The sequence below is a fragment of the Podarcis gaigeae genome (assembly GCF_964106915.1).
Source record: "Podarcis gaigeae genome assembly, chromosome: 13".
Classification (NCBI taxonomy): domain Eukaryota; kingdom Metazoa; phylum Chordata; class Lepidosauria; order Squamata; family Lacertidae; genus Podarcis; species Podarcis gaigeae.
Genome location: NC_139689.1, coordinates 53,820,074 through 53,836,480, shown reverse-complemented (window position 1 = coordinate 53,836,480; position 16,407 = coordinate 53,820,074). Strand labels below are relative to the sequence as shown.

Sequence of the window (16,407 nt, the reverse complement as noted above, 5' to 3'; positions counted from 1 at the left end):
GCATATGTAGACCTGAACTATCTATAGTATCCGCCTGCTGGCCCAGGGTGAGAACTTCAGTACATAACACTAATGGTTAGCTTTCTGGCTATAGGCTCATACACACTTCTGTTCGGTCTGTGACTTCAGACACAAATCTGGTTATTATTTTAAAATTGTCCTGCTGCTTTCCCTGGGAAAACCCGCTGCTTACTGTTGAACTGGAGCAAATGTCAATCACCGGGTTTCCCTGGGGAAAGTGGCGAGACAAAAGAAGGTCTTGGACCCATGCCTAGAAGACAGAGATCAAATGGAAGAAATCACAGGACAAAGGGAAGTGTGAATGAACGCTATGTTCTGTTGGTATTAGTCAGGCACCATGACAGTACTCTTTCGGATGCTCACCTTGGTTAATAATAATAATAATAATTTATTATTTATACCCTGCCCATCTGGCTGGGTTTCCCCAGGAAAACTGGGTGGCTTTCAACGAAGTATTAAAATACAGTAGTCTGTTAAGCATTAAAAGCTTCCCTAATGGTTACGTCTGCTCTTAAAATAGTTTTAGGTGTTTTGTTTTCAGATGTTTGCAACAGTTTTTAAAATTATTATTATTGTCTTTACAGTGGTACCTTGGTTTATGAACTTAGTCTGTTCTTAAACCGAGGCGCGCTTTCCATGATGAGGCCTTCCGCCGCCGGTGCCCTTCCACCATTCAGATTCTGTTCTTAGACCGAGGTAAAGTTCACAAACCGGGACACTACTTCCAGTTTAGTGGAGTTTGAAAACCAAATAGTTTGTAAACAGGGCTGTTCTTAAACCAAGGTACCACTGTATTTTATTAAAAGTGTTTGCTGCCCTGAACTCTTTTGGGAGGAACAGCAGAATATAAATTCAATAAACAGGAAAACAAATTGGAGTGGGGGAGGGGCAGGAGAGAGACTTGATAGTGGAGCATCTTCTGTCTGGATTTGAAGACAGGCCTAAAAAGCATTCAGTGCTATGTCATATATATTCACTAAAAACAAAACCAAAAAAAACTGCCAGAAAAAGCTCTTGCCTTCCTCCTTCCTTCTTTTTAACAGCCACCCCTTTCCCCTGTATGGTATCTGTCAGGGAACTGCCATCGGAGAGTCAGGTGGTGGAAGGGCTCAAGGAGGCTAGGAGAGCTTCAGATGCGGAGGAAGGAACCAGTAGGGGGAGAGGGAGAGTTCCTGCAGACACTCAATCGGAGGAATGGCTCCAAGATGTTTCCAGTGAGAACAGCGGGGAGAGCTCAGGACCTCCGCTGGGGGCGCCCACTCTGCGCAGGAAACTTTCACACAGAGAATCCAGAAGGAGTGTTTCCGTCAAGGAACTCTTATGTTGGCGTAAATTCCGGAAGCGCCCACTGACGGATTCTGCCAGCGATTGAGGTAGCCACGCACCCATGGCTCCTCGGACTGGGAAAGTTTAGGAACTGGTGGTAAAGCTTGGAGGATTTAAACGCTTACGCACAAGCAGCCCCCTTTTCCCATTACAGTATCTGACAAACATACAGGGAGATTGCATTTTCCAGAAAAAATGATGCCAAGCTAATCAAGCAGATTTTAACAAGAAAGATAAAGCTCACCACGGTGGCAGGGTGTTGAAACAGCCTGAAGAAGTTCCATTAGAATATCCTGTTTTATTATTTGGCAATGAGGTAGTGAAAAAGGTGGACTGATTTATTCAGGAAAACGTAAAGAGAACAATATTATAATTCATCTTAGACCTGGGAGCACTTAAAAATTAGAATAAAATCTAGTGCACAGTGATCTCAGTGAGTCTAAAGTATTTATTGCATCTGAGATTAAATACTCTTTTATTTATGTAGTCTTGAGCAAATATGAATAGCCTGAAACCTGCTGTTACGATGAAGTTATTAATGTTTAAAATTTACCTTTTTCATTCTGCAGCATTTACAATGCAAAATCCATGCGCTTTAAACATTTATAAGTATGTGTGTGTGTTTTCATGGAATCATTTTCTCCATTGCTGACGTCCAGTCCCATCACTACTGTAGTCAAAACAGATTTACCCATGCACAAAAGGGAGGTATGGGGCAGGTACAGGCTGAAAGGGATTTGGAGCTGAAAGGGAGCTGGCACTGAGCCCTGCTGGGATGGGCAGCACGAGGGGGCTACACCACTGGGATTCCCTTCCTCACCATTCTTCCCACCCACCATAGGTCAACTTGACTGGTGTTTGGGACCACCTGTCAGAGAACGGGACTCTCTGACAGGCAGAGATGAGACAGATACAGCAGAAGGAGGGAGAGAATTCCTAAGAGAATTCGACCTTTGACACCCCCCTCCCATGTAAGCTTTATTGGAAACACAACTTTTACCACAGCAAATAAAGCTGGCTTTATTGAGTGATTGGTGCTTGTATATTAGATTAACCTGAATAATTCATGCAGATTGCAGAATTCAGCTTCATTTCTTTTAAAAAGAAAACTTTGCAAATTCTGCCAGAAGAACCAGTACCTGTATGCAAATATGCTTCATTTGCATAACTCTGCCCTCAGCAGTCGCTTTGCTCTGCCAATGGAATTCTGAACTGGAGTTCGAGTCTTCATTTTCCAAGATTGCACCTCTGAATTAAGGGCTGTGCTCATCACATGCAAAAGTAATGTGTCATTTATATTTGAGAAAAATATGTGACTGCCTTGGTAATGTTTCTTATTATGTTTTGCTTTAAACTCCCAGGCAACTAAAAAACTTATTACTGAACAGAATATATTTTTAATGCAGGTGAGCCTTCAATGGCTTTGACCTCAATTTTCATGCAGATGCAGGGCTGTGATCCACAGTAGGAAGTTTTCATAAAAGAAGCTATAATAATACTGACATCTATTAAAGCACTGCAAAATACATCGCAAAGGAAAGTCAGATTCTAGGTCAGTGTGTAGACCATCTACCTACTTCATCATGCCTTATTCAAAAAATGGTGGGGGTGAGGGAGTGTCACAGGCAAGGTGATAATGCTATTAACTTTGAAAAAGAAAAGCAATTAAAATCTTCAAAGAGAGAATTTTCAAATAGCACCACAACACTTAAATGCCGTATTTTTGTTGCAAATGTATTTTTAATGTTAACATTTCTTTGTAATGCAAATTAGCATCCTCTCAATTATAACATGTTAATCAAGTGTTTCCTCAATTGCTGTACGCCCATCACCGCCTGCAGCCCATGTCATGTCAGTGCATACAAGCATGCTAATTACTGAATTAATATTTATTGTAAGTTTTAGGATTAGGTTATTCATTTCCATGCACTCTACTAAGCAGTTTTGGGGGATTTTTGTAAAATCACCCAAACTAAAATGTAGTGATGGGTATGTGTTACGTGAAGCCGGTTCAGGGAGGCTGTTCCTGAAACTCCCAACATTAGACCTATTGCCACAGTCAGTGGCCCTGAGATAACAATTCCTACAGTCCAGTCTCTGAACTATTGCTGCTACTGCTGCTGTTGCTGTTGAATTAGAAGTTGGAGGCAGCTTCAACCAACCCTGGCAAAACCAAGAGCTCTTGACAGCCCTCTTTCAGCCCTGGATGAGTAGGCTAACAAAAGAAGGGTTGTTATCTTTGGGATGCAGGGCGGGGGGGGGGGGGTTGGATGGCATTCAGTTTTCAAGGGGATACACTGTCAGCTATGAATGATCCTCCTAGATTGGTCCTCTGCTTGCCTGATTTATTTCTTTGTTTATTATGTACTTTAATCACTTTCTCTCATGCCAAGGCACAAGCGAAAGCCTCTTTAAGCCACTCCCTCCAGTATGAACATAAATATAGGCTGTGTTTTCTTTCAGACTTCAATAAAACTGGGAAGATAAGCAGAAAATTGATAATCTTTGCTACTATTTACGCAGGGACTGTCAGGAATGAAAGAGATCTTTCTTTGATATCCTGCCATCCGTGACTAGTGCTGTTGATACTGGAGACAAGGGGCTTACTTAACTGACCGGTTGCGTTGCAAGTAACTTGGCTCTGCCTAACACAATGCTTCCCCCCCCAAATAAATCCTGGCTACGCCCTTGGGAGGTCTTGTGTTTTGATATATTTGGGAGTGAGTCATGGAGCAGAGGCAATGTTGCTAGCTTGTTCAACCCTGCTCAATTCAAAATATGGACCTGTTCAGCAACTGTCCCACCAGAAACAGTCATCAAGGATATGGACTGTTAACACCACTGAACTCCTTGAGTAGACAAGAGCTGTTTCAAGAGAACAAAATATTATCATAATATTTATTTTGATACTAAACATTCCATATATTTAAGACAATGAGTAAAAAAAGTTTAACTTTAGTTGCTGTGAAGTTGCCTCATGCTCTGAATGTCAGTCAGCAGAATTTGTGACCCACAATGCTATGCGCAGCCTCCAGCTGCACAGTCGTCTGTGAAGGGGTTGACAGCTTCCAAGTTTTTGACAGTTCCACGGCCATTTTTATTGTCCCATTATAGTGCCTTGACTAAAAACACCATTTTTTTCCTGAATGTCACTACAAGTATATGCCCTGGTCAAATCTGGATACGAGTTTCCAGCCAAAATTCTCATTTGGCGTGGGCAAAGGTGTGGGTCCTGATGCACCTTTCAGCTAACATGGGACCTCCTTTCTCACCAGAGCTCTGAGAAGTAAAGCATGCTGTATCAGAAGTACTGCAAACCCAACTTTAAAATTAACCTAAAGCCCACTACCACTTTTGTCAACAAGCCTTGGAGGTTGTCATCCCAAAAGCACCCCATTCTTTTTCAGGTCTTCCATTTCCAGACTTACAACCGCCCTTGCATTGCAGAGTTCTAAGAGTTCTTTACCTCCCTGGGTTTGCGTTTGCCCTCCATACGATCCCCATCTTTCTTCCCCTCCTGCATTTCTGTCTCCCCATTACCAATCAACCCTCAGTTTCTCCAAATTCCTCCTTCCCATCATCAAGGTTGGTCGAACAGTTGGTATTCACCTTGCCCTACCTTCTCCACTATCTCCAACAGGGTTAAGGAAGAAATATTCCAGTTCTCCCTCTTTAAATCTCTTGTCCTGATTTCTCTGAGGGTTCTTTCCTCTTTTCCCCCTTTCTCCTCAAAAGCGAAAAGGCCCATTCTAGAGCCACATAATGCAGCACGCAACCCCTCCTTGATGGAGCAAAAAGTGAGTGAAGAGGTTTCAGCGGACCCTCTGAGCAGTTACTAAATGGAATAGGCAAAAGCATCACAGATGGGACTTCTGCTAGAGTATAGCCACTCTATCCTCAGTGATGCAATTCTCCTACAAAAACACTAATAATATAATAATAATTATTTCCCTATGTGGAAAGACTTTTTTCATGTGTACCCGAACCTGACTTGTACAGGCCAGATGCAGGTTCACTACTTGTGTGAAACATAGGCCTTAGTCAATCACCCTTACCTGCTGTTTACATATACATACTGTTGTAGCACAACACAATTGTTTTTGGGATGCATATGAGGATAAAACTGGTGTCCAATTATTCATGGAAAATACAGCTTAAGATGAACCAAAGTCTCCCTGGTGATTATACCAACCAATGGAGCAATCCTTTCAGGGGACCAAAATGACCCTTTTCTTCTTTTTATTTCCTGGGCCAGGCCAGAAGAGAGGGATATAGCCAATGCTCATTTAGTCTTACTTCAACTGACCTCTATTCTGACTTTTAATTTAAAAAAAAAAAAATCTCTCTGATCTGAACAGAGAAGGCCAAAAACATTTTGATGCATTAGAAGAAAATCGTAATGATGTACTTCTCCTGCCCCATGATGGATGGATATACACATACACTAAATAACCAACAATTTAATACCAGTTAATGGTATTCCTAAAATTGGCACAGGAGGCTTATTGTCTCTGTCTACGTGAAGGTGAAGCGGCTCTGGCCCTGCATGCCTTTGTGAGCTAAAAAATTGCATGTGTGTATGCACATGCGCGCACAAACATATACATATAAAAAACATCTATGCAGATATAGATCTAGATATGTACACACCCATCCCAATGTATGCATACACACAATATAGATAGAGATATAGAGATATAAAAAGATATAGAGATATAGAGATAAAACATCAACAGACCTGAAAAAAATGTGAATCTTTTAAATATCACTAAAAGCATTTACCTCAAATGCAGCACATGATTTGATTGGGTAGAGATAAATGTTGGTGACAGTGACTGGCCTTCTACCACTTGGCATGTCTTCTGCTGGGTTCCCAAAAATCTCAGTCAAGTCTCTTTCTGAATGTCTCTTGGCTGGCTGTAGATTGACCGGCATGTTCACTGAAGTGGAAGAGGTACTAAGACCAGAGTCCCCAGTGCTCTTGTTCGGAGGCAGATTATTTGCACTGTTGTTATCACAGGTGTGACCATTCTCCCTGGGAGACGCTACCAGTTCTGAAATAGTCTCTCTTGGAATATTAACCATGTTGCAGCCAATGAGTCTGGTGGTTATAATGAACTTTAGAAAGGCTTGTGCATCTTCAAATGTAGACATATAGCCAAATGAGATTCTCACAGACCCAGTGGGACGTCCATCAACTACATCTATGTCATCACCACAGACATGCCCAGCCTAGTGGGGGGGGGGAGATAGAAGGTATTATAAACATTTTGTATACGCTATCAAAATGTAACGTACTGTATTTTACAGCAATAAGATTTTGTAAAAACACAGAATGTCCCCCCTCCCACAAGACTTCGTTTTGGAGAGAGAAGTAATCTTGATTTTCATTCCTTGTGCCAAGTTTGGTTATTCACAACCCCAAACCTTTGGAATGACCTTACTTGAGAGACCCACCTTGATCTGCCTTTACTGAGTTTTAGGTTTCTGTAAAACTGAACCCATTCCACCAGACACTTGGAGAGGTTTACTTTGAAGTATGCTGCTGCAGCTCCCAATTTAAAAAGGAGTATTTATTTTAATTTTAGGATGTCGACTTCCGGAGGCGGCGCAAAATAGCAATGGCGGTCCTCTTTACCTGGTGAAGAGGGGCTCCGCGAAAAAGGGTCGTCCGCTACGGCAAAGCGGAGACCCGTTAAGAAAAACCGCAGGCAGAGCGAGCCTGCGGCCGTGGGACTCGGCGGGCGCCCAAAGCCCCCCCCGGAAACGAAGAAGGGGCTCCGTAAGGGGCTCCGGAACGCGAAAGGGGGAGCGGCGCTGTGAGTTCATCGCTCTTTTCGTGGATGCAAAGCCGCGCTGCTGCTGCTGATGAGCGCCGACCTTTCTTCTTGAAAACATCAAAATTGGCTGGAACTTTTACAAACAAAACTAAACACTAGAGCGGTGTTAATTTTTATTGATGCAGAGAAAGCCTTTGACAATATTTCCTGGATGTTTATGAAGAAAAACTTGGAAGGGATGGGAGTGGGGCGGGGGTTTGAAAATGGAATAGAAGCAATATATTCAGAACAAAAAGCGAAATTGATAGTAAACAATGTGGTGACAGAGGAGTTTAAAATTGAAAAAGGGACACGGCAGGGGTGCCCCCTATCCCCCCTATTGTTTATTTCAGTTCTGGAGGTGCTATTGAACATGATTAGAAAGGACCGGTTGAAATTTACGGCATGTACTGCCCTGAAGGAAAATATTATGAAAATGGTATACCGGTGGTACATGACCCCAGTCAAGCTAGCTAAGATATACCATCTGTCTGACAACAAATGTTGGAAATGTGGAGAGGCGGAAGGGACATTCTTTCATCTCTGGTGGACCTGCCCGAAAGTGAAGGCCTTCTGGGAAATGATCCATAATGAACTAAAAAAGGTATTGAGATTTACCTTACCTAAGAAACCAGAGGCCTTCCTTCTGGGCATGGTGGACCAGAGAGTGCTTAAGAAGGACAGAACCTTTTTCATGTATGCTACCACAGCAGCAAGGATCCTGATTGCAAAATATTGGAAGACACAAGATTTACCCACGCTGGAGGAATGGCAATCGCAGTTGATGGACTATATGGAATTGGCTGAAATGACTGGCAGAATCCGAGACGCGGGAGAAGAAACAATTGAGGAGGACTGGGAAAAGTTTAAGGACTATTTGAAAAAACACTATAAGCTGTATGAATGTTAAAAAATGCACCTTTTAGGAAATTCTAGCTTCAGCAAATGTAAGTTAATGAAATGGAAATTAAGACACAAGAATTCAGAGGTAAAATAATGAAACAACTTTATTGTGTTTAATATAAAACATATAAGAATTGAGTTACAGTAAAATTGAAAATAGGGAACATGATAAAATGGAAGTTACAATAAGTTTTGAAATAAGTTAACAAATTGCTGATGCTTTATAAGACAGAGAACGCAGGGTTCGGAGGATGTGGGGAAGTCCTATAGATTAGATGGAAAAAGAATATGGAAATTTGTTATTTTTCTACTTTACTTTCTTATAACCACTCTTTATTCTTTTTTCTGTATTTCTGTATTTCTAAAAAGCAATAAAAAATATTTTTTAAAAAAAAGAAAGGACCGGTTGGTACAGGGAATTGAGGTCGGAGTGAAACAATATAAATTGAAAGCATTTGCAGATGACCTGGTACTAACATTGCAGGAGCCTGTCTCTAGTACTAAAAGAGTGTTAGAATTAATTTCGGACTTTGGTCGGGTGGCGGGATTTAAGCTGAACAAGCAAAAAACTAAGGTTATAGCAAAAAAATTGACAAGTACTGAAACAGATGAGTTTGTGAAAGAAACAGAATTAAATGTGGTTAAAAAAGTAAAATACCTAGGGGTGTATCTGACCTCCAAAAATTTGAATCTGTTTAAGGACAACTACGAGAAATGTTGGTTAGAAATCAAAAGAGATTTGGAAACATGGTCAAGATTGAAACTTTCCTTGTTGGGCCGAATAGCAGCTATAAAGATGAATGTATTGCCAAAAATGCTATTTTTGTTTCAGACCCTACAGGTCGTGGACAAGGTGGAATGCTTTGGAAAGTGGCAGAGGGATATTTCTAAGTTTGTTTGGCAGGGCAAAAAGCCCCGAATAAAGTTTAAGATACTAACTGATGCGAAAGAAAGAGGGGGATTTGCCCTGCCAGACTTGAGGTTATATTACGAAGCTGCAGCCTTCTGCTGGTTGAAAGATTGGATTTTACTGGAAAACACTGATGTCCTAGATCTGGAAGGGTTTGACAATGCTTTTGGGTGGCATGCATATTTGTGGTATGACAAGGTTAAAGTGCACAAATTGTTTAAAAACCACATTGTCAGGAGAGCAATTTTAATGGTCTGGACAAAATATAAAGACTTATTGGAGAGTAAGACTCCGAGGTGGCTCTCACCAGTGGAGGCCAAGGCACGTAAGAGACCTAATATGGAAGCCAATTGGCCTAAATATGGGGAAATCATTGAAAAGATTGGAGACAATTGGAGGTTGCAGAGCTTGGAAAAACTAAAAAACAAGGTGCGAGATTGGTTGCATTATGCACAAATTCAAGAGGTCTTCAAAGTAGATAAGAAGGTTGGATTCCAGGTGGAAAAATCGAAACTAGAGACAGAATTGTTAGAACCAAAAAGTAAACTACTTTCGAGAATGTATAACCTGCTGCTTAAATGGAATACTCAGGATGAGACAGTCAAATCCGCCATGATAAAGTGGGCGCAGGATTTGGGGCATAACATTATGTTTGAAGACTGGGAAAGGTTATGGAACACCGGAATGAAATTTACGGCATGTAGTGCCTTGAAGGAAAACATTATGAAAATGATATACCGGTGGTACATGACCCCAGTCAAGCTTGCTAAGATATATCACCTGTCTGATAATAAATGCTGGAAATGTAAAGAGGCGGAAGGGACATTCTTTCACCTCTGGTGGACCTGCCCGAAAGTGAAGGCCTTCTGGGAAATGATCCATAATGAACTAAAAAAGGTACTGAGATTTACCTTACCTAAGAAACCAGAGGCCTTCCTTCTGGGCATGGTGGACCGGAGAGTGTTTAAGAAGGACAGAACTTTTTTTATGTATGCTACTACAGCAGCAAGGATTCTGATTGCAAAATATTGGAAGACACAAGATTTACCCACACTGGAGGAATGGCACACGCAGTTGATGGACTATATGGAACTGGCCGAAATGACTGGCAGAATCCGAGACTTGGGAGAAGAAACATTCGAGGAGGATTGGAGAAAATTTAAAGACTATTTGGAAAAACATTATAAGTTGTATGAATGTTAAAAAACGCACCTTTTAGGAAATTCTAGCTTCAGTAATGTTAAATTAAAGAAATGGAAATTAAGGTACAAGGAGTCAGAGATAGAATAATGAAACAACTTTATTGTGTTAAAATGAAAATGTACATGATTTGGGTTATAATACATTTGAAATTGGGTAACATGATAAAAAGGAAGATATAATAAGTATTGAAATAAGTTAACAAATTGCAGACGTTATGCATCACAGAGAATGCAGGGTTGGGAGGACGTGGGGAAGTCCAACAGATTTGGAAAAAGGAGTAAGAAAAATTTGTAACCTTTCTTTTTTACTTTTATAATACGTTCTTTATTCTTTTTTCTGTATTTTATAAAACTAATAAAAAATATTATAAAAAAAATATTTTAATTTTAGGATGTTGTTTTCCCCCTTCTTATGCTTTATATATTGCCTTTAGGCACATAGTAAAATATATATTCTATTTATACATTTTGCAAACAAGTCTCTATCGCTGCTCTCCCTTGGTTTTATAAACATCTGAAACTGCCACATATGAAGTCTGGATTCTGGGTATCATTCTGTCTACTCTTACTGTCAGCACATCTCCAAGATTTCCCATTGGAGATACAATGACTGAACATGGGACTTTATTCATGCAAAGCAAAAACACTTTGTGCCTCATCGCTGAGCTCTGGTCCTGTTTTCATTATTCATTCCATTAAAATACAGCATGATAGTTACTGTGTCTTTTCACTAAGCTAATATGTACAACACGCTAGGGCTGTTTGTTTGCATTTGACAAATAAACTAGGAAAATAAAATGGCACACATGGCAAAGGACATGTGGCTTTACTAAATTTTGAAGTCCCTTAAAACAGCAGCTGATGTGTGAAGGTTGTCCTTGCTCCACAAAAGGATGCAGAGGAAAGCCGCCACCCACTCAGCAAGTTAAGGGTGATAAAGGCTTTGATTGCCCTGATAAACATATGAGCTTGCCGTACAAACAGGCTGGGGGAGCCCTGGCGTGTGCATCCTCCCACCTGCAGGACTTCCACCTTCAGCATGTGGACAGCTGTGTGTGTGGTTCCATCCACCACTGGCATGTGACTGCCAGAAAGTTAGCCAGGAAGGAAAGTGGTTGTACAATTGTACAGCCCTGTTGTACAATTTCATGGCCAGAGGACTTTCAAAAAAGAAAAGTATATGAGAGGAAGAAGGTAGGCTGAGAAGAGATTTCACTGAATACTGTAAGGACCCCGAAAAAGGTAAACTACTGTCATATCTCTATGTACATGTTTACAGGTGCTCTGCAATAATCACAATAACAAAAAAGGATTTTTGTTGCAGAAATAATTTTTGCAGAATCTTGCCCACAGTTTATTTCGAGAGTGTGATCGGGATTTGCTCTTACGTATTTAAGATCAAACCTATCCATTCTGAAGGAAATCAGCCCTGAGTCCTCACTGGAAGGACAGATCCTGAAGCTGAGGCTCCAATACTTTGGCCACCTCATGAGAGGAGAAGTCTCCCTGGAAAAGACCCTGATGTTGGGAAAGATGGAGGGCACAAGGAGAAGGGGACGGCAGAGGACGAGATGGTTGGACAGTGTTCTCGAAGGTACCAGCATGAGTTTGACCAAACTGCGGGAGCCAGTGGAAGACAGGAGTGCCTGGCATGCTCTGGTCCAGGGGGTCACAAAGAGGCGGACACGACTAAACAACAACAAAATTTGAGATCTAATAATACATCAGAGCAAGTATCGTACCTGTGTCCAGTTTAGTGCTGACTCATAATTCTTTAAAACAGCAACGCTGTGCGCATCTTGCTTGGGAGCAAACTCCACTGAAGTGACTGGAGCTCACTTCCAAAAAGGACTGCAATGCACGGAAACTAGCTGATGGCATTACCTTTTCATTTGAGAATATTGGACAGTGTTGGAGCAAGTGAAAGACTGAAGACTTCACTTGGGAGCCCCTAAATAGAACCATAATGTTAACACATACTGACCTGCAGGTTCTTTTTGATGTCATTATTGCTGATTCCCAAATGCTGCTGACAAGCTCCAGTATTACAGAAACAGCCTGTGCGAATGTGTATGTTGTAGAGCCCAGCCAACTTGTCTACCTTGTAGGTTCAGCAAAGAAAGAAAGATTCTCAACATAGATAAAGATATCAGTTTGCTTTCAATTAAAGCTACAATTGAGAAATCACAAAAGATTTTCCTCTATTACTTAATAATTTAGCTGCTTTAGATTTTATGCATGTTTGCTCTAATGCAACTTGAGATTTTCCCCCAATATCACCTTTGCATCCTAAAAGAGACTTTTCATTAAAATATATCATGATGTAATCCTCACTTTATAACTTAACAATGTACATACGCCATGGCAGCTACCAGACTGGAATGAAGACACATATTTGTCCCCTGTGCTTTTTTTCTAAAAAAATAAAAAATGTTTAGGGGTACTTTTTTGTACTCATGTTGAAATACTGCCCCTCAATGAGGCCAGACTTAGATTCACAAAATGTTTAGGGGTATACGAACCCCTGCGTCCCCCAGAAAAAAAGCCCTGTTTGTCCCTACATTGCAGTTTCTCTCACAAACTCTTTTTGACTTGATATCTCAGTCTCGATTTCTGATTTGAACCCAGAATCCTTTTTCCTTTTTCCTCCTCTCCATGTCTCAGAGAACAATTAAAAGTGGTTTGTGTGTGTAGGTGCAAAAACAAAGTCCTGTTTATAGTGAAAATAAAATTCCTGCACCAAATGAAGGAAATGGTTAAACTGGCATATAAAATCCTTCCTATAATTTTGAGGAAAAGGTCAGCTTAACGCAACGCTTCAGCAGCCAGCCATTTTTAAAGAAACATATGGAGTGCTTACTCTTTTATTGTAAATGGAGCCTAATAGGATTTACTCTCAGGTATGTACCTGACCATTCTCATGGTTTCCATTATTATTATTATTTCCCACTTCCTCCCCTGGCAGGGACTCAAGACAGCCTACAGCTAAAATGTTACCGTATTTCACCCCATTTGTCTGTTTGAAGGTGTTGTACACAATCTCTTCCCTCACACAGTTTTTCTTTACAACAATCCTGTGAGGTAGGTTAGGCTGAGAGGTTGTAATGGACTTGACCAATATAGATGTGTATATTACGTATATATGTGTGGCAAGAACAAATGCAGGAGAAGCTTCCTAATGTAGAATAGGATATCCCTAATTTCTTCAGAGAAATGTTGGAGGATATGCTAGTATTTTCAGGTTTTCTAGAATATAAGAGTTGCTAAATGCATCCATTAGGTTGTTCTCTGATCATATGTCTGAGCCAAGATAGCAGTTTTCCACCTAGTTAACTGTCTGCAGGAGACAAATCATTTCAACACATAGTCGGATTTGATTAAATACACTGCAAATGCACTTTGCCAGGCTGTAATGACAAAACGCCGTTCTGATATCAGATCCATTTTAGTAGTGCAGAACAACACAATCCAAACCTTTTGGCTTGGGAACTTGCGCTAAGATACTCGCTGCATAACAGTGAAGATGATACAGGCCAAAAGAATAACTGAACTGGAGGCATCAGCAGAATCTTTCCCCTCATGATCTGGTTTGTATTCTGTTCCTCCAGTCCATCAAGTTCTTCTGCCTGCCTGGAATCTTAACTGCTAAATCAATGGGGGGAAATCAATAGTGAATGATCACCCCCCCCCCGAGGTTTAGAGATGGCTGTTGGGAACATGGCCAAAAAAGCCATTAGCCTGGCTATGAATATTATCTTAACTGGACTCATCACATTTAATGTAACGAGTGGGTAGGCTCTTAAAAGCATTAGAATTGCTAATTCGTATTCTTTCATCATTGTTGAACAATATATTCTTTATTTTAAAAAAGGCGGAGGTTGGCCTTGACTCTTTTCAATATCACTCAAAAGACTCTGGTGACGTACCTCATAAAAAGGGCAAAGGGGGAGGTTTTATCATACTTTTGAAGATAACATTCCAGCCACACTGAACACTGTTCTTGGTGGCCATGTCCAAATTTGTTCAGATACTTTGTCAAAATATTTCTTCCCTTGTTTGTTATTTTTAATATAAAACAACATGTGGGAGGTTCAGAAGGAATAAAAGAATTCAGCAAGAACAGGTATTTTGAGTGAAGGTGGTCAAATGATCACAAAAATGCATTAGAAGATAACAAGAGAATTATTAAAGCATACCTGTGAATAACCAACTATATCTCCATTTTCATCCAATACATTAAAATTAATGATTGGACCCTGGACCTCAGGGCTGCTGAAGTCTGTATCACTGTAAAGATGCACAGCAGGTGCCCCGTTAGGATATGTTAATGTAGAGAGGATTCTATAGGTGTAGTGAGCTAAGGCAAATGTATGTTGTTCTATGTTCTTCATTCCACCTGCAGGGAGGAGGGGGAGAGAGGAGAGAAAAATTCAACAACTTCCAGTTTCATTTTCAGCCATTTCTACAGGGACATTAAAAAGGATCTTGTAAAATCAAGTCAATTGTAATTATTATTTAATGTAAGTTTTTAAAAGATGTGTTTATTAAGTTTACATAAACAATATAAATATTTAAAAAAATAAAAAGAAGGTTCAATACATTTTTGCAGACATCAGAGTAAAATAGATTCTTTGACGGGACATTTTGGAAGTAAGACTCACATATCAATAAGAGAACCTGGCCACACAGAAATACATTTTGTTCCGGGATTTTTCTCACGAAAGCTACAGCAGCAGGCACTCACTCTTAGTGTTTCCTGGGCAAATCTAGCAGCTCCAGTGTCATCAGTTGATGACTTCACATGAGGAGGAGTCATCACAGATCTAACACTTGTGACAGAATTTTTGCACCATTTTTCATAACTATTGAAGCAATTATTTTCAATAGTCAGTTTTATATATTTAGGTTCATCTCATGAATTGTGGGAAATAAATAAAATAAAGAGATTATAATAGACAAGGCGTAATTCTTATAAACAACAAACGAAGCAGGGAAGTCCCTAACAGAGGGTGCTGAACACAGCGCATGACATCGTGGGCTGTCCTTGGAGTTTTCTAGATGACATCGCGGGAGACCGCTGCTTCAGGAGAGCAAGGGAAATTCTTAGGGACGACTCACGCCTTGGCCAGCACTTCTTTACAGTACTCTCCTACAGGCAGGAGATACAGGTTAAAGAACAGTTTTTATCCGTGGGCTGTTGGGCTGCTGAATGGAAAAAAATAGTGGTGTAACTGACTTCTGACAAGCACACAGAGCGTGAACAAGACTGAGTGTATGGGGGGAGGGGCTCGTTTAATTTCACTGCACACAGGTTGTGTAGTGACAATAAAGGTTTATTATTTATTTATTTATTTATTTATTTATTTTATGGTACATCACTCTACTGAAAGTTTTCTGGGCCTTAATGTTTTGGTTTCTTTCAACACCTGCCACACATCTAATTTATTCTTGACATGGGTAAACTAATATTAAAATGGGTCAGATATGCATTGAAATCACACATCTACTCTAATTAATGGTAGGAACATTTCATTTTCACCCGGTTCTAATTGGGTGTGCAATTTCTTTTTGTTCTCTCCTCTCTTTCTCTGCCTCCTCAGCCGAAGCGTAATCCTCTCATTCAGGATGGCATGCTTAGACCACATGTGATATGTTTTCAGTATTTATCTTAATGAACAGATGGCTTTTGGAAATTCCCCATCTTATTTTGTTGAATAGCTAATTTCTACTCCTTCTTTCAGCTCAATGATGTTAGCAACTTGTATTCTGAGAGTCAATTGTAAAGAACCTTATATGGAAAAGCCATTACTGGTAGTCCTTGCTCAACTAATAGTATTTGCATATAGAATTTGTGGGGGAGATTACACAAAGTGGCAATGGGATCTAGCTGAAGTCAAGCTGATCTATTAGATTTTAGATGTAGTAATCTGATCCAAAAAGACAAGCAAACCAATGACGAATCAAAGTACCTAGGGGTAATCACATCTCCACCCATTTAACAAAAAGATTGGCAATAACCGTTCCAGAATCGAAGGAGAAAGAGGGCTTTCAAACCATGGAGCTCAGCAACGTCAAAGATGCACAAAGCAGACATCTTCTCTCAGCATTTATGCTGCTGAAGGAACTCCACACTCAATGCTTATGCAGCTTTCTATTGGTCACTACTAAATTCTGTTCTCCAAATCAAAAGGAGACTCCATATTCCCTGCACTCTCCCCATGAGTAA

The 16,407-nt window shown here is 40.4% G+C and overlaps 1 protein-coding gene across 2 annotated transcripts in view; it reads right to left on the bottom strand.

Annotated features, from left to right (window-relative positions):
• MOCOS (molybdenum cofactor sulfurase) overlaps nt 1-16,407 on the bottom strand; it is a 252,479-nt gene that overhangs the window by 185,800 nt on the left and 50,272 nt on the right. For both annotated transcript variants that reach the window (XR_014557437.1, XM_083709266.1), the window contains exons 6-8: nt 14,378-14,577; nt 12,166-12,282; nt 6,130-6,579 (exon numbers count right to left, since the gene is read on the bottom strand). Coding sequence is in view for 1 of the 2 variants with exons in the window: in XM_083709266.1 (XP_083565392.1) it covers nt 6,130-6,579; nt 12,166-12,282; nt 14,378-14,577 (767 nt within the window). In the remaining variant the exon portion in view is untranslated. The remainder of the gene's footprint in view (nt 1-6,129; nt 6,580-12,165; nt 12,283-14,377; nt 14,578-16,407) is intronic.